Here is a 25309-nt window from a genome sequence, read left to right as displayed (position 1 = left end):
TCACCTTATGCGCGATAAGGTGTCCCAGGTGAGCTACATTCCCCAGGATGAAAGCGCTAACCCAGCCACGGTCGCCAGCTCCTGGAGCAAACTCACTTCCCAGAAGACAGACATGCTTAGTGTCCCTCAGAGGCTCCTGGACCGCCGCCCAGGGCAGACAGGCTGTGATTGGTGGGAGCCTGGGGCCCGCCCCTCACCAGCCCAAAACTGCGGTTCTGATTGGTGGAGAAACCGCGTAGCCCCGCCTCTCCTGCCAGTCGGCAAAGGAGGCTACCCAGGTGGGTGCGCGACTGCTGAGGGGGCCCTAGAGCACCGCTGTTACGGTCTGGGAGAGATGGAAGATCGCCCCGGCCCCAAATCTTCTACACCCGCGATGGACTGCAGTCCCTAGAGAAAAGGCGTCAAGGGACCGGAAGCTGTGCTTCCCGGAGCATTGTGGGCCCAGGCGGGGGTGGGCCGGGTCTTCCGGCGCCTGCGTGCACCTAGCAGTTCGGGAAATGGTGGCCCCCGGCACGTTGGTGCAAGCCCTGTGAGGGGCGGGAACCCGGGAGTGGGTTCTCGGGCATTTTCAGACCAGGGTGTGGAGCCCTGGGCTGGGGTGGGGCCGGGATGCTACCGGGCGCCGCCCCGCTTTGGGGCCTCCTCGGGCGCCACTGCTTTGCATCCTTAAGTTCAGGCCTCTAGCGTGCCCCTTCCGCCCCAACCCCACCCCTAGTCCGTTTCCTTCCATCCGGTGGGAACAGCGGCCAGGGTGCCACCATAGGATTTTAAGAGCCCTGAGTGCGCACCTGGCATCCTGGGCCCCTGACTCCTCTTTGCATTACCCCTCCCGGGGCCCCTGCGAAGCAAGAGCTAACTCCTTTCAACAGAAGCCTGCTGGGGCCATGTGATAAGGCCGCCTCTATCGCACCTGGTCGCAGCCCTTCATCGGTTAACCACCCTGCCCCCAGGCTCAGGCAAGGCACAACCCTTCTCCGAGCGTCACACCTGATTTGTGAGATGGGGATGGCTAACTCCTCAGATTCTCTGTACCGAATGATAATACACACAGGCGCTGCCAATTACGATGTACCCGTTTTCCCTTCTCACCCTCTCCGTACAACCCCGCTTCATGGCAAGCAGATTTGATAGTTTAACCTGTGTGCAGTTATGAAGGCTTCGACAGGCATATCCACCCCACCCCCCGATTTTGTCAGCTGAGCCTCTAGGGACAAATATCCTTGGTGCTTTTATTTCAACTGTTTTCTGAGTGCCTGCTCTGTGCCAAGCACTGTATTTAGTACTGAAGACCCAGATGAACCAAATTGACTTCTTTCCATGAACTTGAGACTAGTGGGGGAAATAGGAACTTGTGATAAAGGTGGTGATAAAAGACGTGATAAAGATACAGTGCCACAAGAAAGGAACAAATGAAGTGCTCTTGAAATTCAGGGATTGGGAGAAGGGGGTTAGAAGTCTTTAGAGGGTGTGCAGTAGCCTATAAGCTGGATCAGAGGGGGCATTCTGAATTAAATAGATGGGAGAAGGCAGCTTGACAGCTCACTCTGCCCATGCAGTGAACATGGTTCATTTTGCTTTGGAGGGGCTGGGGGTTTGGGGTGAGGAGTGGGGTATAGGGTGGGGGGTGTGCAGTATAATTTTTTTTTTTTTTGGCCACGCGGCTTGCGGGATCTTAGTTCCCTGACCAGGGACTGAACCTGGGCCACCACAGTGAAAGCGCCGAATCCTAACCACTGGCCCACCAGGCAATTCCTGCAGTATAATTGTTAAAAGCAGGGGTTTTAGCATATTTGCTGTGAGACTTCAGGCACGTTAACCTCTCTGAGCCTGTCAAATGTACAGAGATAGTACGTACCTCACATTCAAGATAACGCGTATTATCTTGATGCCTGAGCATCAAGGTCAGCACATAGCTGTCATTTTTTTGAATACCAGCTATCCTACGTGAAGGAAAATGGGAATGCCTCGAATGCCAAGATTTTTAGATTTTTCTCTAGGTAATAGAGATCAAACAGATTTTTAAGCAGTAGAGGGTGTTGATCAAAGGTGCTTGGAAGTGACTGAATCTTGGAGTCAAAAAGTCTGAAGCCGCTCTAATAGTTGCTTCTTTCCCATTCCCATCCAAATCTGTCTACCCTCAACCCATATGCATTTCAGAACGATGTTTCTAAAAACCAGCCATTTATATCTGCTTAGGTAAGTTACAGAGTAAGGTGGTGTATTTACAAGTTGGTTTGTCCAGATATACTATAACTTAGTGTCTGTATTTAATATTGACAACCAAAAAATATATATAAATATCTTCCAACTATACACAGCAGGGCAGGAGTGTTCACGTCTTCTTGAATAGTGAGTTCTCAGTTTCCCATGGCCCTCCTCTCTTGGTGACCGTCTGGCCCTCAGTGCAAAGGAGACTAGCACCTGGCAGCCCAGTCTGGCCCTTCCCCTCTCCTCCCTGTACTCCAGTGCTCCCAACTGGTCTCAGGCAAGGGAAGATTAATTTGAGTGGTTGGGTAGGAAGAGACAGGAATGGGCGAATCCTAATGGAGCCTGATCCTGGAGCCTGATCCCTAGGTGGGGAGACCCAGGCCCACAGAAGGAGTGGCCAGAGCCACCTTTTGGGGTAGAAGACTCATGGTTCGTAGTTCGATTAGTGTGTCCTTGGGTCATAGGTCCAGCCCTACAGATTAGCTTGGCAAAGAAGGCAAGTGTCTAGGCAGGGCTTGGTCCCCACCCTCAGGCACTGAGCCATTCAGGGTGAAGCCAGGGATGTGGATAAAGGAGACTCTGGCTGATAAAAAAATAATAACAAAATCAGTAATAAAAAAATTATAAAACCTGTTGCTTGTCTGAATAGATCTGAGCAACAGTCTTTTGTTAAAATCCTGGAGCCATTAAAAGTCCTGAATATTCTTCTGGACATCACTACTGGCTGAAGGAAAGAGCCCCAGGCCCAGCTCTGCTGAGATCTTGTCAGTTTGAAAGTCTCATCCAGCTGCCTGTGCTCCGAGAGATCCTTGGGCTGCTGGGAGCAGACCGGGCTGGTGGTGTGGGGCACCTCACACTTGTGAATCAGCTCCCAGGGGGTGGAACAGCTCCTCTGGTGTCTTGTCACTTTGGCTCGCTCCCCCCTGCCGGAAGCCGGAAGCAATCTCATCGAAGGTCCTGCCTTTCGTCTCGGGAACTTTGAAGTAGGTGAAGATGAAGAACAGAACCAGGAGCACGGTGAAGATGATGAAGACATAGGGACCACACAGTTGCTGAAAGATACACAGAAACACTCGGTTGGAGACCTGACCCTACATCGGGCCGTAGGACCTTGGCTAAGTCACTTTACCTCTGGGCCTTTGATCTGAAAAAGGGAACACCCACCGACAACCCAGGAGCATTGGGATGTTAGTATTAGACTCTGCGGCACCTGGCATGTGATAGGAGCAGTTTCCCACAGCAGAGCAGAACAGAAAATTCAAAGATAAGGAAAGAACCCTGTGTGACTTGGGCTTCTGAGCCTGTTTCCTCCCCGGCATGATTCCCGTAAGAACGGTAGGGACAGCATTTTGCACAGTACTATGGGGTCCTGCATGCAGGAGAGAAATGCTGAGTGTGGGCACTCTGGGAGTTCTCACCTCCACATACTGGAAGCACATGCCCACAATGAAATTTGAGGTCCAGTTGGAGAAGCCAGCAACAGCAATGGCAGCTGGACGAGGGCCCTGGCTGAAGAGTTCAGCCACAATGAACCATGGGATGGGGCCGGGGCCCACTTCGAAGAAGGCCACGAAGCCAAAGATGGCCACGATGCTCAGGTAGGACATCCAGGGCAGCCGCTCCTGTTGAGGACGAGAGATGGGAGGAAAGTTAGATTGGGCTGTGCTGGATCCTCAGAAGAAACAAACTGCAAAGGCAGCCCAGGGCAGGCCTAAGAGCTCTAGGCTGGAAAGCAGGAGGCCAGGGTTGATCCTGGATTTGCCGTGTGACTTAGGTACCCTGTGCCGGGTCTCGGATTCCTCATCTGAACAAAACAGTTTAAGTCCTGTGTGGTCTGCCCTCCCAGAATGGTCATGTAGTTGCATGTGGAAAGCGCTAAGAAGAGGTCCCTGGGGTCCCCTGGCTCTGGCTGTGGAGCAGTCTGCTTACAGTAGGAGGATGTGGAAGAACATTCCTGGGGGTGGGTGTCAGAAGGCTTGTAAGGTGCCCTGCTCAGGACTGACACAGAGCAGGCATGTGGTTTTACGTATAATCATTCTCGAGGAAGCTGCAGTAGAAAAGTTACATGGGCTTTGTTCCAGATCCCAGATCGGCTGCTCATTCCTACGGTATTGCCAGGCCTCTCGGCCATCACCGCACTCTAAGCCTTGGTTCGGCTGTAAAATGAGTGTACTGGTGCTTTCCTTGCCCAGATGTTGGACAATCAAGTGTTGTGTGTGAAGTGCCTGGGACAGGATCATCACAGAGATTACAGTCATGGGCTTGGGGCCAGCAGACCTGAGGCTGACTCCTGGCTTCGTCCTTTATCTGCTACATTACTAACCTCACTGGGGGAGGTTTCCTCACCTGAGAAATGGGAATATTGACTGAACTACACCTGTGCGTCGTGAGGACTGAGTGAGATGAGGCATGTTTCCACGCCTCTGTGGTGAGGAGGGCATTACTTTCTAGGGCTGTTCTGAGGATGAATTGAAGATGCAGAGAAGACTTTGAAAAATTTAGTATCAGGCAAAGTAGCTCCTGGGGAGAGAGAACTTGAAGTCTGGGGCTGGAGGTGCGGTGGTGAGAAAGCACCAAGCAGCGAGGAGCCATTTGAAGACAGGATGGGAGCGGGATGGAAGGAGCCAGCCTTAAAGAGGCAGAAGGTCAGGCCCACGCCCGGGATTGTGAGGGGTGCAGAACCAGGGCGAGGGCAGCCCCCCCTGCCAACACCTGGCCTCCAGTGCGGCTCGCCAGCCTGGGGCTGAGACAGGCACTTTGGGGTCTGATGCCCACGTGAGCTCCCCCCACCTGCCGCCTGGCCCCCCGAGCAAGGCAACTCACCAGCAGCGCCAGCGCGATGGTCATGAGCACCGCACAGCCTGCCATACCGGCCAGGCCTATGAGGTGCAGGGTCCGCCGGCCAGCTCGTTCCACCACAAACAGCTGTGGGCAGAGAGGATGTCAGTGCAGACTGCCTGGTGCCCCTCTGAACATACCCCTTCCTCCGGGAGGGTGGCCCCCAGTGCTGGGAAAGCTACGTGGCACTGCAGAGATGGACGCCTCCTCCCTGGGGCTCAGCTCGGGGACTACATAGGATCTGAGGGAATGAGAGCTGGCCCCCGAGAGCCAGACAGCTGAGCATTCTGGCTGTGGCCTTGGGCCAGCCATTGCACTTCTCTGAGCGCCAGTGTCATCAGCTGTTTGATAGAGTAATGAACTTGACAAGTTGTCCAAGATGAAATGAGAGAGCACTTAGGGAGCCCGTGATGCGTGCCTGGCTCACAGTAAAGGCTGCTGTTTGGTCATGAGGCCCTGAGGCCCCAAGCTGGACCCCAGCTGCCGACTGGCTGTGGGCAACGATGCAAAAGACTCACCGACACGACAGTGAAGGCTGTGTTGACGATGCCGGAGCCGATGGTGGCATACACAGGCTGCTGCACCCCCGCCTTCTCGAAGATGCTTGTGGAGTAATAGAAAACCTACGGGACACAGAATTCGCGGAGCTCAGCCAGGTGCGGTGGCTCTTCCCCGGCCTCTGTCCCAGTGGGGTCAGGACACACGGTCAGTAAAGAATGAAGGGGACACTGCACCAGTGCCCTCATGGGTTCTGGTTCTAAAGGACAGCTGCTCCTCTGGCAGGGGCTCATCTGTTGTTTTAAGTGTGGGACCTGTCCACAGCACACACTTGACCGCAGGGTTTGGCTGGGGCCACAGGAAAGGGTGGGTGAGGGCACTCACAGCATTGATGCCAGACAGCTGCTGGGACAGCTGCAGCACCACGGCAATGAGGATGGGCTGACGGTAGGCGGTCGAGCGGAACAGCTCCAGGATGGTGACCTTCTTCTCCCGCATCATCTGCCGGCTCTCCTCCTTCATCTCCTGCAGGTCGCGGGTCACATCCGAGGTCCCGCGCAGCTTCTTCAGCACTGGGGGGGCCGGAGGGAAGGCGGGGGTGGCTCAGAGCAGGGAGGAGGCCGGGGCCGGGGGCGGGGAGGGGCAGGGCCCGCCGTACCGCTCTTGGCCCGGTTCTCCTCGTTGCGGTTGATGAGCAGGAAGCGGGGGCTCTCAGGGCAGAAGGGCAGCAGAATGCACTGCAGCAGGGCTGGGATGAAGATGACGCTCAGCAGCAGGGGCCACAGCTCCTGGTTGCCCATGATGGAGTCCAGGCCAAACACCTGGGGGAGGCAGGGCCAGAGCAGCAGCTGTGAGCACCTTGCCCCGGGCCCACTCGCGGCCCCAATCCACCCAGGGGCCTTCTTCGCCTGCTTTGTGGCAGCTGCTGCTTTAGAGAGAGGGCTCTAGTTCTCAGTCTAGTTCTGCCACTAACGTGAGGCTTAACTTCTCCGAACCTCGGTTTCCTCATCTGTGACAAGGGGGAAGTAGGACCTACATCACGGCATTAGTGGGGATAAGATGGCAGGGCTACAGACATGTCTGGCAGGGGGATGGGGGCTGCTACTTTGCCACAGGACGATTTAGGGATGGGGCAGGGAGAGCCTCGAGAGAGGGGAGTGCATATATATATATATATATATATATATATATACAGGCATCAAGGCGTGGAGGTGTGAGAGGGTCGGCATGTTGAGGAACCAGTGGGCTGCCCTGTGGTTGGATCCCCACAGTGAGAAGAAAGGACGCGAGGCTGAGTGGGCTGGGATGAGAAGGGTCCAGGCATCTGGACTTGCTCTCCCACCGGGGGGGCCCCGGGAGAATGGTGAGCGGTGGTGTTCTCGGGACCTCTGCCTAGGATGTGTCTACGAGGCTGCCCTTTGCAGGGCTGTGGAAGGCCAGGTGAGGAGGTGAATCAGGACACACACCTGAGGCACTGGAGCCATAGGTGGGGGCTTACCTGGGCGATGAGGATGCCGACGACGATGCCCAGCTGGTGCAGGGTACCCAGGGCCCCGCGAAGGTCCGTGGGGGACACCTCCCCCACGTACATGGGCACGAAGCCAGTGGTCAGGCCGCAGTATACACCAATGACGAAGCGGCCGAGGATCAGCATCTCAAAGGACTTGGCCAGTTTTGAGAAGCCCATGAGCACAGCGGACACAAAGGTCAGCAGGTTCATCATCAGCATTGAATTCCGCCTGGGGGGCAGGACGGGGAGGAGGTCACAGGTCAGGCAGGTCCCTGGACCCCCCGGAGGCCCCAGGGGCTGGGTCATAGGTAGACCCTAGGACAGCCAGGGAAGGCCCCCCACCTCCCACTCCCTGGGCAGGGCCAGGACCCCTTCTGCTCACCGGCCAAAACGGTTAACGAAAAGGCCCACAGAGAAGGAGCCAATCATGCCCCCCACGGAGAAGATGGCCACAGAGAGGGACCAGAGCGTGGTCAGTGTGGCGGGCAAGATGCGCTCCCCATAGCGGTGGATCCATGTCTGGTTGTAGAACTCCTCAATCACCTGCAGGAGCAGAAGCAGCCTGGTGGGCGAGGCCAGGACCCAGTCATCCTTCTCCCTTGCACTCCCCCACCTCCAAGAGGACCATTTTATCACGGGATGCTAGAGGGGGCCCAGGGGCCCAGGACCAGGCCCAGCCCCAAACTCGCTGCTTTCTTACGCCGGGTGCCACCCCTTTTGTGGGCCTCAGCCACCCACACCACCGAGGGAGAGTGGCGCCGGCTCTCACACCTCCCCCAGGGGTGGTTTCCAGTGCCCCGTAGTTTCAGGCGCTCAACAGGACTTTCTGGGGATGATGGCAAGTGAACAGTGGTGGAAGTTCAGGCATAGCAGAGAGAGGCTCAGAGAGAGAGTGCGTCTTCCCGCATGCCCCTCCCCAATCCCCCTTGCTAGGGAGGAAATACAGCTGGACAGAGGCCCTTCGAGGAAGGGAAGGGCAGGCTAACTTTGCACTCAGGCCTGGTGTGAGCAACTTGCACACAAATGCTTGTGAGACCCACCCCCGGCTGGCCTGGGAGTTCCCCTCTGAAGGACCCATGGCCTCGTCCCCTCTCTCAGGTGCCCAGTTGGGCGGTACAGGGAAAGCTACAGACAAGGAAGCAGTTCCAGGAACTGGAGACACCTGTCCTAGAACAGGCCTCCCGCTAGCCCTGCCCCCACCAAAGGGAGGGCCTGGCTGGCCCAGGCCCAGGAATGTGGCAGGCGGGCAGCACTGGTTCTGCTTGCTCACACTCACCCCTCCTCTCAGGTGATGCAGATACATGCCCAGTGCCTCGGGACAAGCCAGACCCACCCAGCAACACGCGCAGCCACAGGCCCACCGTACCCAGAAACAGCCTCCCGTGTACACACGCCATCACACACACGAACTCGCGCTCACATAATCTGAACATTCCCGACTTCAGCCAGTCACAAACCTGCATGCCCCTCTTCCCCTCCCCACTTGCAGCTCAAACTCAACTCCGCGCGAGCCCAACCCATCTGGCACCCCTCCCCACTGCAAGTTTGTGTGAACTGGGCAATATGCAGCCTCTCATACAGTACGATCTCCACTGGCACTGCTCTTGGCCCTCCGTAACCCTCCCAAGCTCCAGGGGTCTAGCAGAAGAGGAGGCTGTGGGTAGCCGCAACCGCCAAATGGGGACCCAAGGCCCACAGTCCCAGGAGTGCCCACTGAGTTATCTACTTGTCTGTCCCAGGGAAGCTGGACAGCTCAGGGGTGAGGAACCCGGACGCAGCCAAGTTCAGACCCAGCTCTACCACTCATCTCCAGTGTGACCGAAGGCAAATGATTTTATCTCCAATGACATTAGCAATATCCACTTCCATAGTGCTGCGGGAAGTTAATGAACACCCTTGGCAGTGCTCACACGGTGCTTGGTACCACCACTGAGCTGAGGGACCCTACCACGTTCCGGTACTGACCCAGGGGCAGGCCACTGACAAAGGCTAACAGAGCCTGCGTCCCATAATTCAAAGTCAAGGCTCCTGCCAGGTATCAGTCCCACCTCCCAGCATCTCTACTTTTGCCCTATGCACCCTTTCCCCCAGTTCCACGGTTACTCCTCCTGGAGGGCCCACCTGCCTTACCACGCTGAAACCTTTTGAGACCCAGCTCAGAGGGTCCCAAGAGTCTGTCCTCCCTGAGGGCAGGGACCCCAGTGGATTCACCCCAGGGCCTGTCCCAGAGCTGGTGCAGGGGGGCCTAGCAAGTGGATGGAGGAGCAATGAAAGGGCCTTAGGCTTCCCTCCTAGCAGCCCTTGCTTCCGCCAGGGGCAGAGAAGGCAGATTTCAACAAAACAAACACAAAGTGCTTGTGTTCTTCAAGGGACAAAACCAACCCCAGAGGAGGACTGGTTGGGAACAGTAATGCTCCACTTATCAGGCTCTGCAGAGAGCAAGCTGTCCTGGATAAGGGAACTGTCCAGATAGATGGCCCTCACCCCTTGGAGGGCCCATCATCTGGCTGGAAAGCTTTCTCCCTCCTGTCCCTCACACTCTGCCGCCCAGAGCAACCAGACCTACAAGCAGGGCTCCAGGGCACTGATGTCCTTGGGGCTCTCTGCAGGGGCAAGGAGAGGTGTTTGCCCCAGATGACACTTAATTTTTGCATGCTGTAGTTCTCAGGCTCACCCCCTGCCCCCTGTGTTTCAGATGCTTGTCTCACAGAGCTCTCCACATCTCGTTTTAAAATTTGTCAAGTCGGCTAATGGAACTTGCCTGAATTGTACGCGGAGCCAATACGTGTAGTATTTAGGCAGTAAGTGCTTACTACCTAAATGGGTTTAAGGGTGTGAGGCTGAGGTCTTTAACCCTCTCCTTGGGATCTGGCTGGAGATGTTGAGGAACCATGTGTTAAGTGAGGTGTTACCAGAGCCTCCCCAGTTAAGTCTCCTGCATGTGGTAACAAGTCAGAGGGGCCAAACCCTGGCCATGGCTAGCTCCTTTATGGCTCCTGAGCCCCTTGCTGCTTAGACCACTTTATGGGGTTGAGGCACGGTGAGCAGCCAGCACCGTCCACCTTGGCCCCAGGCTCATCCTCTTCACCCCCCAGCAGCACTTCGTGGCCAAGCCGAGGTTGCCCACTGGGTTCCTGCCTCTTGATCTGGTGCTTGAGATTTGTGGGAAGAAGCCAAGTGTGGTTTTCCTTTCCTGCGGGCGGTGCGTGGGCTGTTTGTCCTCTCCCCTCGGGTCCATGCCCTGTGTGGGGGGTGAAGCTGGCCCTTGGCCCAGGAAAGGCGGTGGGTCCCTGGAGAACAGGAGAACCCTGCGTGGGGAGAAGCTCTGGGGTCACCTCTTCCACCCAGCCGCTGCCTTGAGCATCATCCAGCAGTGGCTGGGTGCCCGTCATGGAAGAAGAGCCTCCTTACTGCTCTGCACCCTTAACAGGATCCCACAGGCCCGGTCTCGGCAGCGAGCTTCCTGGCGGCCTCCTCAGCCCCGGCTCATGTCTGAGGCGAGGCCTCACACGTGCTTCTTCTGAATGCTCTTTCCTCACATTCTGGTTACAAGCCTGGGAGCTACCCTTGATCCTGCCACTGCCCCACATGCAGTCACTCACCAGGTCCTGTCCATAAAATCCTACCTCCTTATCGGTCCTCCTCTCTACTCACGCAGCACCTGCCCTAGGTCTCACCTGGATTCTGCTCCTGACTCCTCCCATCCACCGAAGCCAGATTCCGATTCCCACCATTATTCCCTGACTTGGCAGTCGAGCCCTGGACGTCAAGCAGACTAGGCTCAGCTCTCCGTTTGTCTCTGTTCCCTTGCCAGCCCATTCCCAACCCCTCTCCCTGCCAAGGGTCGGTGTGAGTGCCCGCGTGCTGGGGAGAAAGGGCAGGTCCCGATCAGCCATGGCATCAGGCTGTTGGAAGCTGAGGGGCTATTAGAGCTCTTTCTCTAAGCATCCCCTCATTGAACCTAGGGCAGAGGCTCACTTGGTGACACTGTAGGGGCCAGCCTGGAGAAGCAGGATGGCCCTGGGCAGCTGCCATCCCTTGGACTGAATGGTTTCCAGTAAAGAGCTATTCCTCATCCCAGCAGTTCTCCTGGGGGTGAGGGTGGGGAGAGGCTTGTGTCATGTCTGTCATCCCCCCTCCCTTCCCTGCCTGGGTAACTGTGGCTGAAGGACCACACGTCTCTCTGTCTAGAGCAGAAGTTCTGACTTCCTCTGTGTCAGGGCAGCGTCTGTAGTGAGGCTCTGGGTGTGAGGCGGAGCCCACTGCCTGGCACATGGAGTAAGCTGTTCCTTGTGTCACTGTTATCTCAAGGAGAGAAGCCATCTCCTTGAGAGGAACATTAAGGACAGAGTTTTCCATTTTTTAATTACTGCAAGACAAAGCATTAACCTAGGAATTATAGTACAAGAAAGACCCTGAAGGAACTAGAGGCTTGCCCTGGGGAGTAAAGCTCTATCTTCAGAACTTGCTGGCTGCCCAGGCCGAGGGACCCAGCAGGTCTGCAGAGCCCCAGGGCACAGACTTCAGCTCAGGGGAAAGAAGAGCTTTCTAGGCTTCAGAGGGTGAGATTACCCATGTTACAGTTAGTGAGTCCCCTGTCAGCAGGGAGCATACAAGTCAAAGTTTGGATCAGGGATTGATATAAACAATTTATGTAAAAGGCTAGATAGAAAATATTAGAGTCTGTTGATGACTGCTTATTTTTCTTCCCTTCCCTCCCTCCCCGCCACCCCAACCTTTTAAACATGTAAAACCCATTCTTGGCTCATAGGCCATACAAAAACAGGCTGCTAGCTGGATTTGGTCCCCCTGCCAACCCGTGTTCTAGAATTCCAGACCACTGCCAAGAGAAGGGGTATATGTTTTGGAATTTCTGGCTGCTCCCCACATATTCCCTGCAGAGGCCTGGTCTCCTAGATCAGCGGGCCCCAACCTTTTTGGCACCAGGGGCCGGTTTCATGGAAGAGGGTTTTTCCACGGACCGGGGGTGGCAGTGGGCGTGATTCAGGCAGTAACACGAGCGGTGGGGAGCGGCTGACCGGCCCGCCCGCCGCTCACCTCCTGCTGTGAGGCCCCCCGTACTGGTCCCTGGCCCGGGGGTTGGGGCCCCCTGTTCTAGATCATCCTGAGAGGGAATCAGCTCTCTCTCAACCCTTTCTTCTCTCTCTTAGATATACTGTGGGGATGAAGGGGTTAAATAGCCGCCCAAGCTTCGAGGTCCAGTCGGGAGGAAGAAAGGGCCAGCTTGTCCAGTTCAGCCCCTCAGCCTGGCTTTGACCCCTATTTCCAGTTCCCTACCTACCCCTCCCCCACAGCTGGGGCTGCCCCGCCCTCGCCCCAGGTGGTATGTCTCCATAGCAACTCAGCCACGCCCCAGGGTCAGCTGGGAGTTCAGAGACAGATGCTACAGTTGGGGCTGGACAGATAACTTCTGGGTTCCTCAGGGCCTCTCCCTGGGGCCTGGTGAAGAGGCCCAGGCAGCCAGATGGAGCTAGAAGCTGGGCCCCAACCCCAGAGCAGATGATCGGACCACCCTGGCTGCTTTGGCTGCTTTTCTGGAAGAGCCCTGATAGGGCTTCTCTCCAAGCCTTTGCTCTGACCTCCTCACTGGTCCCTGGCCTTTGGGGTCTCCCCTGCAAACAGAAGGATCTTCATTTCCCCTGCTCACAGCTTTTCTTGTCTCCCCACCACCCTCAGGATGAAGTGTCTCTTCCCACCCCACATGGCAACGCCCCCATGCTGCCCGGGCACCCCATACCTCTGCACCTTCGCTTTGCTGCTGCTTCGCCTTCTGCCTGGTGAGCTGTTGGTCACTTTCTAGAGAACGCGCCATCCCTCCTCTGGAGAGCCTTCATAACCTCTTCATTACTGCAGTGGTTCCCAAACAGGGGCAATTTGCTCCCCCCCCCGCAACGTCTGGAGACATTTTTGGTTGTTACACTGGCAGGGGTAGAGGCCAGGGATGCTGCTAAACGTCCTACAGTGCATGGGACGGCCTCCGTAATGCCAAAGAACTATCTGGCCACAAATGTCTATGGTGTTGAGAAAAACCCTCCTCTATGGGCCAGGTACCCTCTCCCTCCCCCTTGTCCGCTTACACCAGCCTGTCCTTGTTTCCATCACCGCCCCGGACAGCTAACTATGAGGCACTGTGTGCTCCCTCTAGACTAAACTCCAACAGGGGGACAGTCTGGTTCATCTGGGTCCCAGCACAGGGCTGGAGGCAGAAAGCATTGTCACTAATTGATGAACAGGCCATGAACCGGAGAGGCTTAAGAGATGACGGAGCTGTGGCAGGGTGTCGTGGTGTAAGAGGCTGTGCAACTGTGCGTGGGAAACTGGGACGTCTGTGCGTGACTCAGCTTGAAGTAAGAGCAGGAGAGAGCAGCAGGGTAGCAGTTGTTGGCATGTAAAAGGGTGTTTCGGTGCCTGTAAGTGTAACTGCCATTTCTTCTGTGGTGGTCAAGGATGTAGAGTGGAGCCAGACTCCCTGGATTTAAATCCCAGCTCTGCCACTTACTAGCTGTGTGTCCTTGGTTTAATTGCTTAACATCTCTGTGCCCTAGTTTTTTATAAAACAGGGATTATGGTGTCTCCCTAATGGGGTTATATTATATGGAACAATTGAATTATTGTTTCTAATGCATTTGGAACAATGCCTGGCACGTGACAAGTGAGCTGTAAGCTGTGAGAGTCCGTATAAGCGGAGATGGGCGAAGGGGAGAGGGGGCCCAGAGCCCTTTGGATCTAGGCAGAGATAAGGAGAGGCTGCCTGGAGCCTGGGCTGGGAAGCCCATCTTGCCTCCAGTACTTTCACTCACCAAGCAGGTCGTCCTGGGCAGACCTCGCCTGCTCTCTAGACCAAGTTCTTCCTTTGGCAAACAAGGAACGTTGAGCCTGCGGACTGTCAGGCCCCTTCCAGCCCAAGCGGTCTGGTTTCTGAGGATGCCTCAGACATGCCTGACACTGTCCCTTGGCCAGGAACTCATGGTTCCTCAATGGCCTTTAGTCACCTCTGTTGGCAGCTCAGCCGTTTGGGGAGGGGAGAGGTAGTTCTCTCCACTCAGTATGATGGTCAGGATGCCCTTGCTCATTTATCTGCTCTCTGTGTGACTGGGCTCCCCTCCTACCCTGCAGAGGCCGGAGGCCTGGCAGGGATGTCGTCATCAGGTGTGAGGCCTGGCGTCCATCTGTAACTCAGCCTCTCCCTCTCCAGGTGACCTCTCCCAGCCTCGGTGCCTCCTTTATGAGGGGAAGATAAGCCTGGCCCCACCCACCTTGTGGGGCTGCTGTGAGGAGGCAACTTATTAGGAGGTGCTTTGTAAACATTTAAGATGATGTTATGATTAATTAACCACTTCCAAGAGGAAGCCCTTTGGGGCCTGTTTTATGGAGGAGACCAAGCTTCCGGTAATTAACAGCAGTACTGGCACCCTCACCTCTAGTGGGACAAAGTCTCCATTGGCAAGTAGGCCAACCTGGCCAGCGCAGTGCAGTTTCCTAAGGCAAGTGCCTCTAGACAGACAAGGTGGGTCGGCCTGGTCAGCGCGGGCCGTTAGCAATTCCCCATCAGTGGAACACTTCATGCCACCGCATCTCTGCACAAGCCGTTCCTATTGCCTGGGATACCCGCCCCTCCTTCCCTCTGGGGCCGATTTGCCCTCAAGGTCTAGCACAGCTGCTAACTCCTTCGTGAGGCCCCTTCTGTCTCTGCCATCAGCCCTACCCCCGGCATTAGTCATTCCTTTCTCTTCGTTCCCATAGCACCGAGAAGCCCTCCGTTAATAATACTGCGGCTCTTCCCAAGGGGTCTCCCCTCCCCACCCCGCCTCTGCACTCTGGATGGTTGAATCTCTGGAGGGCAGGGACAGGGCCCAGCTCTGACCATGTGTCAGGCAGCTCCCTGAGGGCCAGGGTGAGCCTGCGGTGTTCTCGGCTCTATCCCTCCCCCCATCTAGGGCAGTGCCTGGCATAGTCCACGTTGAGTGACGGTGTTGGCACAATCACTGGGCCCTCCCAGGACAATGGCTATGGTGCCTCCCGAGGCATGGCTGTCGGCTCTGAGCCCCGCTTTCATCTCTTCCTCTAGTGTTGTCCTCTCCCTTCTTCACCTGTTAAGTTTATCCTGTTTGCTCTGGGTTGGGAAAACTACGGCCAGGCTTATGAGAAGTGTCTGTAAAGTACAAGAGTAAACAGGCGGAGGAGTGCCTGAGCACACGCCCCCAGAAACGCCACGCAGGTCTCTCACCTCAGTCCTCAGAGGCCGGCTGCCCAAGTGACCTTTGGACAGGTGCCCGCAAATGCTCCTATAAATGTTTACCACTGGGCCGTCTGTGCTGCCCGGATCCCCTGCCCGCTGCCCCGCCCATCTTCCACTGTAATTCTCACCTTTCGCCTGTTTCTGATTAGATGGGAAGTCCCAAGAATTAGAGAACATCACTCTGGGTTTGTCCACAACTGCACCCTTGGAAGTGTCTTAGTCCCTTCTGGCCAAATGCGATCCCTTTGCCTCTGCTCCACCACCACCGGTGTCCTGAAGGACCCCCCCCCCCTTATCTTCACCCTCTCCTCCTCTGCTGATTCCTTACAAGCTGTTTAAAACTGAAGTCTTCGTATTAAAAAAACCTTAGCCAGACAACCCCTCTGGCGACCACCCTTCTTTCTTCCTTCTCTACCGAGTCCCTTGGAAGGGCTGTCTCTGCTCTCCCCCATCTCCCTTCTCCCTGTTCAACCCACTGCAGGGAGGTCTCTACCCACAGGACTCCACTTGGACAGCCTTTGCCACAGCAGGGTCACCGGAGGGTCTTTTGCCTTTGGCAATATGGAGCTGATCTGCCCAGGTCAGCCTCCGGAGCACCAGATAGCATCCCTTCACTCCGTCCACATCTGAGTGCCTGTTCCTATGGACGGGCACTGCTCTAGGGACGAAGGACATGGCCATGGACGCTCATCCTCAGGCGCTTCCATTCTTCCTCTGGCTCAGAAGGGTCTTGTCTCCTGGCGTAGAGGTGCCAGCTCTCCTCCTCCTTCCCAGGATCTTCTGTCAGTGGGTGTGCTCTCCAGGGCTTGACACTTACTTCTCTTTTTACTCTGCAGTCCCTCTGGGAGATCCTTCTCTATCACTATGGATACTGGTGACCAACCTATCGGTCTTCTCCCACTGACTACCCTCCAAAGAAACAGACCCCCGTGTCCAAGTGCTTGTCCCGCCGTGTCACCAAACCTCAGTTCCTGAATATCCCACAGCACCTCCCTGCTCTGCCTCCAGACCCACATCGCCCGAACCAGAAATCTAGAAGCCAGTTTTAAACCCCACTCTCTCATCCTCAGGCTGAATCGATGATCAGCTCCTGCCCATTCTTCCTATTCAGTGTTGGTTTTTCTACACCTATTACAGCAGCAGCCTTCTCACTATTTCCCTGTCTCTAGTTTCACATTCTGAGACCCATCCCACTGCACCAGACGCCTGAATCATTTCCCTAAAATGCAAATCTGATCCTATCTGTCCTCTTTAGTGGAGTTCTGAAGTCCACACTCTCCAGCTCGGCCTACGCATTGGTGCCCACCTGCCCATTCTTGCTGTGCCACGCCCTGCCAGTGGCTGAAGATTCTGCAGATGAAACTACCGACCACAAGAGCCCCTTGTGGGCAGCTTCTGGCTTACCGCGTCGCCCTCCCATCCTTCTCCCTCCTCCCATTTACCCTAGTGACACACAGACTTTCTTTCCTCTGGGCATTTTATCCCCACCTGTGGGCCCCTGCTTACCACAACCCTGTTCTGTTTCCGGAAAACACCTCTATCCTGTTCTTAGAGTCCTAGTTCTGTCACCATGCGTAACTCACTATGTGATCACAGTCACGTGACCACCCCTGACTGTGATCACTTAATCCAGTGCTTCTCATCTTTTGACGCACGTTAGAATCAACTGGGGAGCTTTAAAACTTTGATGCCCAGACAGCATCCCAGACCAATGAGGTCAGATTCTGTAAGTGTCAGGGGACACTGTGTGTCCCCTGTCTCTAAGACTGTACACACTTTGCATCTGCAAGGATTCCCAAAGGGAGCCAGCTCCGAGGCACACACCTTGGCAAGATCTGCTCAGAGCACTTAGCAGAAGCAGGGCTTGGAACTGCTTCAAGCATGGGCCCACGGTCGCCATTTCCCACAAGCTTGGAAAAGCCCCATCACGTCCGCTGCAGCTGAGCATGACTCAGCAGGCCTGGCCGCTCTGGTGACCTGCTCCCCAGCATCGGGTGTGGCCCCCACGGCCACCCTCCGCCTATTTGGAGGAGGCCCAGCTCCCCCAAACAGGCCCCAATCCTCGGGAAGCAGCCACACTCACTTCCTGGCCTCACCCGTCTGGACCGTGAATGTGGCCTTGACAGGACAATCCACTCTCATCTTGTCCTGCCCGGGAAGGTAGAGACTTTTAAACTGACCAGGTGGCTGGTCCGGAAGACAGCCTGAGGTTGTGTAAACAACAGAGTTTGGCTTCTGACTCCACCATCCCCTAGCTATGTGACCTTGAGCCCATTGGTCATTTGACCTGCCCTGGGCCTCGGTTTTCGGGTGTATAAAATGGAAATCACCGCCCGACCTTATGAATGTACACAACAGGCCTGGCGCAGAGGAGGGGCTCGTTACAGTCTCCTTTCCTGCCCCCATCCTCCGCTCTCCTCCCCAGAGCGGTGGGTTGGCTACGCTGGAGGCCCTCACCGGGGCACCCCCCAGTCCCGACACTGGTGAGCACGTGAGGACAGATCTGGGTTGTGCTGTGGGGAGAAGGGAATAAGCGCACACTTGCACCCCTCCAGTTCCCTAGGGCAAGACGCCATTTTTGCTTTGCCTGGCCCAGGGCCTCCAGGGAGATAGGCAGTTTCAGCCTAGAATGGGCTCCCTTACAAGGGAGTGTGCTGCATGTGGATGGGTGAGAGCACGGGCTTGGGGACCACCTGGCAGGGAGGGCGCCAAGGCAGACTGGTGTCGTATACCAGCTCCATCCCTGACTAGCTGGTCATGCTGGGCAGGTTCTGGCCATTCCCCACACCTGCAGGGTAGGAGTGGGCACGGCTGCCTGCCTGCCTTAGGGCTCGGTGTGATCAGGTGAGAAAAGCACCACGGAAGCCCTCTGTAGCCCCAGAGGGCCGCACGAATGCAGCATCACTACACCGAACACGGCTTCAATTTTTACAAATTTCTGTGTCGGGTAGGAGGTTGGTCAAGATGACCTATAAAGGGCTTCCCTGGTGGTGCAGTGGTTGAGAGTCCACCTTCCAATGCAGGGGACATGGGTTCGTGCCCCAGTCCGGGAAGATCCCACATGCCGTGGAGCGGCTGGGCCCGTGAGCCATGGCCGCTGAGCCTGCGCGTCCAGAGCCTGTGCTCCGCAACGGGAGAGGCCACAACAGTGAGAGGCCTGCGTACCACAAAAAAAAAAAAAAAAAAAAGGTAACCTATAAAGACCCCGTGGTTCTGTGGGCCCCAAGATTCCAAGGCCAAAGCTAAGAGTCTCTAACCCATTCAGGGCCAGAATATTGGCTGGTAAGGCAGATGGTGAGTTGATGTAAATGACTCCAATGTCCAAGAGGCAGGGTGAGCACGTGTGTGTGTGTGTGTGTGTGTGTGTGTGTGTGTGTGTGTGTGTGTGTGTGTGTGATGGGGGCAGGGGTGCACAGCAGAGCCCTCTGGTCTCGAGAAGCCTAGGACAGCACAGCACTCACCTTCTGGGGGGCATTGATGACTCCAGTGTTGTAGCCAAACTGCAGGGAGCCGAGCACTGCCCCTCCCACGGCCAGCATGAGGCGGCCCGTCAGCTTCTGCAGAGAGAAAAGCCCACACTGTTGGAGGCACGCCAGGCCCAGGTGACTAGAGGGCAGGGCCTGGGCTGGCAGGTTCCCTTGTTCAGATAGCTTGCCTGACTCCTGGCACCACACCAGCCCTTCTCTGAAGAAACCTGGCCACTTCCTGACCTCAGGTGCCCAAACCAGCCCTGCCAACTTCTAGACACCGCACTGGCCAGACTCATTCCTGGGGAGAGAGGGTAATTAGGGTCTTCCCCCTCTCTGTAGCCAGGGCTTGGCCTTCTCCGGGGTCTCATTCCCCTGTTGAAGCCATGCCTGGGCTTGAGGTGGCTCCAGCCTCTCTGGCTGGGAGGCCCAGGAACCAAGGCAAGGGGGGCCCAGTTACGTGGGAGGAGCGGCATGGATGGGCGAAGTGCCCTGGATTTGGAGCCCAAGATGCTGGCTTCTAATTCCAGCCCACCTGCCTCCTTGCTCTGCGAATTCCAGCAGGTGAGTCCCCTTCCCCACTCTTCCCGGCCCGTCTGGTTGCTTGTCTGCAAACCCTCGCCTCCATTCACAGGGTAGATACTGAGGCAGAGACAAGTTCCAGCTTACTCAGGGGTCTGCAGAGAGCCAGGCTGAAGCTCGGGGCAACCATCCCCAGACCACGAGCTTCCCAGGGTCGTTAGGACACAGATGACATACCAGCCAGGAATGTGCTTTGGAAAAGTACACGACACAAGGTGAGTAAGAGTGCTGGGTCGAGGTGTTTCCAATGGGCAGAGGGCTGGGGGAGAAAAAGGGCAGTGGGATTCTGTCACCTGGAAGCCAAGGGCCGGAGGCAGCAGGCAGGGAGGAGGCCAGCAGGCAGGAGGGCCCGGGGAGAGCAAGGTGCCTTGCTAGGGAGAGGACTTTTGTTTTCTTTTAAAATGAAGAAGCCAAGATGTATGACAGTTAAGGCAGGCCCTTAACTGACCGAAAGAACGGGGCCCGGGGGGAGGGATGCCAAAGAAATGATGGGCGGGCATTCACCAGGTGCACCACACGGGGCTGGGCACTGGAGGGGAGGGGTGGAGGCACAGATCCTGAGCCGCACCTACCTGTGGAGGGGAGAGCCTCAGCTTGGCGATGGCCTTGGTCTCCCCCCCTCCCCCCAGAACCCAGAAGCAGCCCTGACTTCGAGATCCTCACAGATAGCGCTGGGCTTAGCTGTTAATCAGACACATTCCTAGTATGGTCTTTTCATTCTCTAGAAGCCGTCAGGCCATCGATTGCGAAAGCTAAGGTTCTCACGTCAGAGGCTGAGAGTAAGGTTTCAGCCAGCAGGAGTTCAGAGCCCATTCCTTGTCAAGGGAGAGCTGGATCCTTCCTTCCCACGGGCTCCTTCCTGGCCAGACTCTGGACATTCATCCTAGACGCTGGGCCTTTCCTCCCAGCGGGCTGCACTCCCTGTAAATCCTGTCTGTCACGGCCCACCCTGCCCAGCACCCCTCAGAGCCTCCCTCCCAACTCCTTAGGGAGCCTTCAGACCCAAGGCTGTTGGTTCCGAGTGGGTGGTGAGCACCTGACAGGCCTCCTCTGGTGGGCCCCGGCCAAGCCCAACTCCTCGGGTGACCACTGGGATTAAGTAAGAGGAGGTCACAAGGACGGCACGACAGCGGCTGTTGAACCCCCACGTGGGGGCTTTCTGCCTGGTGAGTCACAGGTGTCACGGCTCAGGGTTGGCCTTGAGGTTGGCCATCGTCTGATACTAATGGTATACAAGGTATATATTATTCTAGTACACACTCGAATAAATAGAAAACTAGCAACGCAAACCTAGGATTTGAAAAAATGTGGCATAGCTATATAATGGAGTACTTAACAAAGAAAGCTCTTTAGGTACTGATTTGGCATACTCCCCAAGTTATATTAAGTAAAAAGCAAAGCTTCAGAACAGCGTGTTGTATGCTACCTTTTGTGTGGGAGGGAAAAAAAAAAAAGGCTAGGATGGGGGAGAATATACACATCTACTTCCTTAAAAGAATGCACAAGAAAGGTAACAGTGTACCTTGGGGATCTGGGTGGCAGAGCCAGGGTAGAAGGGAGAATTTTCATTTTATATCCCTTTGTACGTTTTTGAATTTTGAACCACATGAATGTATCACCTATTCAAAATATTTTTTACAAGCCCTGTGGTTTCATATTATTTAGAACACAGCAATTTAAATAAAAATAGAAGTGAAAAATGATACAGATGATATGCGGCTCTGGTAAAAATCGTGCCCTTGCATGAATGCCCTCGCAGAAGGGGCTCTGCTGGGGGGCAGTACTGTTACTACAGCCCTGTCTCCAGTCTGGCTCTGGTGTGCCAGGGGTCTCTGGGCCTCTGAAGTCAGTCTTGGGGCCCTGCTGAGCAGCTGTGCCTCTGAGAGTGGGGGCTGCTGGGAGCCAAGGACAAAGCCCTCTGCTGGACTTTGCCACTTGGCAGGTCAAGGTCAAACTCTGCTTTAGAAAACCTGCCTACCCACCGGCTGGGTTACATCCACATCCACCCAGGCAGGCTGCTGTGTCAAGAACTACTAAAAGGCTCAGTGACTCGCGCCCCGGGCCCTGGTCCTGACATCAAGGAAGAGGCATCAGGTCCACTGGGAAGGGGAGGCTAGTGTGGTCTGAGCTTCAGCTGGGGCACTGCGGGAGCCCTGCAGGGATAGACTTGTAATTTTGCCTGGGACAGTCAATCAAAGGTGGGTTCCTGGGAGGTGACACTGGAGTCGGGCTGTGAAGGACATGCAGGGAGTCTGCCAAGTGGAGAAGCGGTGGCAAGACTGCATTCCAGGTAGACAGAACAGTACGTGCAGGGGGAAGAAGGGGGGGCCCTGCAAGGCTGGATCTAACGGGGTGCTCAGTGTGGCTGGATGCTAGATCCAGGGGAGGAGCATGGCCCCCGCTCCTGGGTAGGCAAGCGGCACCCACCACCTCTCGCCCCCACCGCACCCAGCGTGCTCACGACAGGACTTGGAATCTGGAGACCCAGGCTGAAAGGCATCGAGCTGCTTCCCTCACCTTGGAGTTGAGATATGTGGTAGCCCTGACTCTGGGTCTCAGTTTCTTCACATAAGAAATGGGGATAAGAGTGCCTTCCCTTAAGGCTTGCTGTCAAGCTCTGCATCATGGAGCCGGCAGGGTTCACTCGACAGGTGTTCGCTGAATCAAGGAGGGATGGGAAGTCCCCATGGTACCATCTGCCTCCACCAGTCCCGTGGCTGGAACTGAAAGGCGGTAATGAAGTCCATTCATTTAACATGTATATATTTACGTGCCAAGCTGATGGACTCGTTGGTGATGCCTTAAAGAAGGGGTACAAGCCCCACAGCTCACAGCTTTCTTGTGGAAGCCTTTTATAGGGGTGGAGGAGCAAGGGAGAGTCTAGAATCTGGGACCACGGCCGCCCATCACCACCCCTGGGGATGGGGCTACCTCCTAGAACATCCCATGCTGTTCCAGGCCTTTGCCCTTGCTGTGTGCTCTACAGTCTCCAGCTTCTGCTCCAAGCAGTTGGGAATACCCATCTGCTGTCCACCCACCACACCGGGAACTCCTTAAGAATGGTACCTAGGGTGCCCAGAGTAGGGCGCAGCGCTGAATATTTATACAAAGCAAACCTGTCACTTCTGAAATTAACTTTTTGGGCAAAACTGGCTCTGCATGTATCTGTTCTCTGAGAACAGGGTTCATCCTAACAGATTTGAACTCGGCCATGTAGCAAACCCCTGATGAGTACTGGAACATCAGCTCTGAGAGCTGGAAACAGCCTAAAAGTAACTCTCCAGGCCCCCACCCCAACCCACAGGGCTGTGGAGGAAAGACCTCTGACCTGAGTTCAAATTCTGATTCTCCTAGGGGTGCCCCAGGCCTCTCAGTTCAGCAAGCGCTTGGGCTCGGGGTCCTGCACGAGGAGGCTCTCATGCCCTCACCCCTCACCACCCCATCCCAATTCTGGGGGTCCTGAGGCCCACTTAGAGCTCTTCTTCTCCCAGGAAGCCACTGATGAAATGTTGGCTTCAGAACCTCTCCTCCCACACACGGGGATGCCGGGTGGCCTAGCCAGGTCATGTAACTTGCCAAGCACCGTGCGTGGCCTTTCGACCTGCGTCCGTGGGCCGGGCCTTTCCCTGGCATGTACTCCAGCTCCGGGCTCTCCCAGTCAGTACTGGCGGAGGGAGGGCATGTGGCCACGCCATTCAGAGGTAGGTTACTCCCAATGGGAGGAAGGTCCGGGAGGAGGGTCCTGGAGCCGGGATGAGCCAGATGTCACTCACATCCTTTCCTCCTCCCACAGCTCCTGAGTAGCCCTGGGTGCACTGGAGCATGGGACAAGGACCTTGTAACTGCGTGGTCCCCAGTTCTAAGCAGGGTGGAGCAGGGGTTTATGGGATCCGTGACAGCTCCCTTTTTATTTATTTATTTATTTATTTTATTTTTTACTTTAATTTTCTAAGATTTCATTTGAACAAAATTCTGGGAGATGAAAAAAGAAGCGCAAGAAACTGCAGAATTGCTGTAATACCCTCATGCGATTGATGGGGAGCCTAAGGTCAGAGGGTAGGGGCCCAGGATACTCGGCAAACAAAAGCTAATTCTGGGACTTGAGTTCTTTGGATTCCTGGACAAGGCATTTTACCCTCTGAACTCTTCCAGCCTGTCAGGTCTTTTCAAGAAGAAGAGTAATAACCATGTGGAGCCTGACCTTCAGGTGACCTCAGGCATTTACTCCTCTCAGCCATCTTCTTCAAGTCCTCCAGTGATGTCAGGACTTCTGCATGGCTGAGCCTCCCCTGCACCCCGCAGGGGCCCTGGAGGCAGAAGGTGCTCATCAGTCTTTAAAAGCAGAGAGGAGAGGGAGCTGCCGCTTTTATCAGCACCAGCAGCACCGGGCAGGCCCTAGGCAACGTGCCAGGGGCTGCATCCACATCCTGATTTAACCACCATCACCAGGCTCTGGGGGAGAGATGGCTCCCACTTCACGGATGAGAACATGGGAGACTCAGAGAGGAAAAGGCGGATGATCAGGAGGCCTTCGGCTGCTGGAAGCTTCAAACTGAGGGGTCTCTGCTGCCAAACCCTTCCTGCTCACGTCCTCCCCTGCTTCCGGGTACTGGTCCCCAAAGGAAGCAAGGTTTCTATCCGCTCCTTCCTTCCTATGTAGGTCAAATTCCATTCCAGCAACTCGCTGGGCCTTGCCCAGTTTGAGCCAGGACAGCCCAGGCCCAAGCTCAGAAACCTCTCAGTCGCTTGGGTAGATTCTGCTGTAAGCCCAGGTGGGTCAACTATGGTCCGTGGCCAAATCCAGCCTGCCAGCTAAGAATGGGTTTTACATTTTTAAGTGGCTGGGAAAAAAAAAAAAAAAAGAAGGCTAATATATTGTGATACATGAAAATTGTATTAAATTTAAATTTCAGGGGAGTTCCCTGGCAGTCCAGTGGTTAGGGCTCAGTGCTTTCACTGCCGTGGGCCTGAGGTTCAACCCCTGGTTGGGGAACTAAGACCCCACAAGCCGTGTGGCTCGGCAAAAAAAAAAAAAAAATCAAATTTCAGTTTCCATTAATAACATTTGATTGGAACACAGCCAAACTGTCCCCCATTCCTTTGGGGACCAGAAGTCTATATTGTTTATGGCTGCCTTTGTGCTACAACAGCAGACCATATGGCCCACAGAGCCGATGATATTTACTTACAATTTAGCCCATTACAGAAAAAATTTGCCCATCTCTGCTTTAAGCTCCAGGTGCTCTGAATTGCCAAGTGCAAACCCAACACACGAGCTGCACAGGACTTTTCAAAGCCTTCCAGGCAAAACCAAATCATCTTCCAAAAAGGTGTTAAATGCAAACAAATGACTCCCTGAGTGTCAGCACCCGGGCATCTGGAGAAGCTGACACCCCAGAGAGGTACCCATTCAGTGGGGAGGTGGGCACCAATTTGACTATGATAAGATTAATTTGATAAGACCATGGGAATATGTAAAGGTCCCCAACACTCTCAGCAGACAAGTTTAAGTACCCCACTTGTGTGACCTTGAAAAATCCTCCTCCCCTAAGACCTCCTGTTCTCCATAAGAGAGGTTTCCTAAGAATAAGAAATTATATTACTAAGGAAGGACAATACCTGAGTGCATGTTCCCAACACTATTCTAGTCAATGGGGATTCAGCAATAAACTCAACCGAATCCCTGCTTCATGGAACTTGATATTTTAGCTGGGGGCTGGCAGCGGTGGGTAGGGTGGAAGGATAGAGAAAAAACACCTAAAATACATCAGGTGGTGAGTGGTATGAAGAGAGAAAGTGACGAGGACAATCACTTAATTCTTAATCACGGTGGGACATTTTGTGATGGAATATTATGCAGCTATTGGAAAGAATGCAACACATCTGTATGTACTTGATACGAAAAGAGTGCCGGGTAAAAAAGCAAAGTACTAAACAACGTATAGA

General features: G+C 55.1%; 2 protein-coding genes across 5 annotated transcripts in view; one reads left to right on the top strand and one right to left on the bottom strand.

The window, feature by feature from the left end:
* The window catches only part of ZNF691 (zinc finger protein 691), a 79056-nt gene extending 54650 nt beyond the window's left edge, over positions 1-24406 (top strand). For both annotated transcript variants that reach the window (XR_007474202.1, XR_007474201.1), the window contains one exon: positions 12752-24406. The gene's annotated coding sequence lies outside the window, so the exon portion shown is untranslated. The remainder of the gene's footprint in view (positions 1-12751) is intronic.
* SLC2A1 (solute carrier family 2 member 1) overlaps positions 2165-25309 on the bottom strand; it is a 28433-nt gene continuing 5288 nt past the window's right edge. The window contains exons 2-10 of one of the 3 annotated variants that reach the window (XM_004266351.4): positions 18776-18871; positions 7437-7597; positions 7043-7283; positions 6203-6365; positions 5929-6116; positions 5565-5669; positions 5032-5133; positions 3627-3830; positions 2165-3260 (exon numbers count right to left, since the gene is read on the bottom strand). In XM_004266351.4, the coding sequence (XP_004266399.1) occupies positions 3060-3260; positions 3627-3830; positions 5032-5133; positions 5565-5669; positions 5929-6116; positions 6203-6365; positions 7043-7283; positions 7437-7597; positions 18776-18871 (1461 nt within the window). In that variant the 3' untranslated portion in view covers positions 2165-3059. Of the gene's footprint in view, positions 3261-3626; positions 3831-5031; positions 5134-5564; positions 5670-5928; positions 6117-6202; positions 6366-7042; positions 7284-7436; positions 7598-10116; positions 12754-18775; positions 18875-25309 lie in introns of those variants that run through there. The other 2 variants (XM_033421952.2, XM_033421953.2) reach the window with 2 other exon arrangements.

The sequence above is a fragment of the Orcinus orca genome, chromosome 1, assembly GCF_937001465.1.
Source record: "Orcinus orca chromosome 1, mOrcOrc1.1, whole genome shotgun sequence".
NCBI classification, from domain to species: Eukaryota; Metazoa; Chordata; class Mammalia; order Artiodactyla; family Delphinidae; genus Orcinus; species Orcinus orca.
The sequence above is the reverse complement of the archived record's forward strand: the minus strand, read 5'-3'. Positions and strand labels throughout refer to the sequence as shown.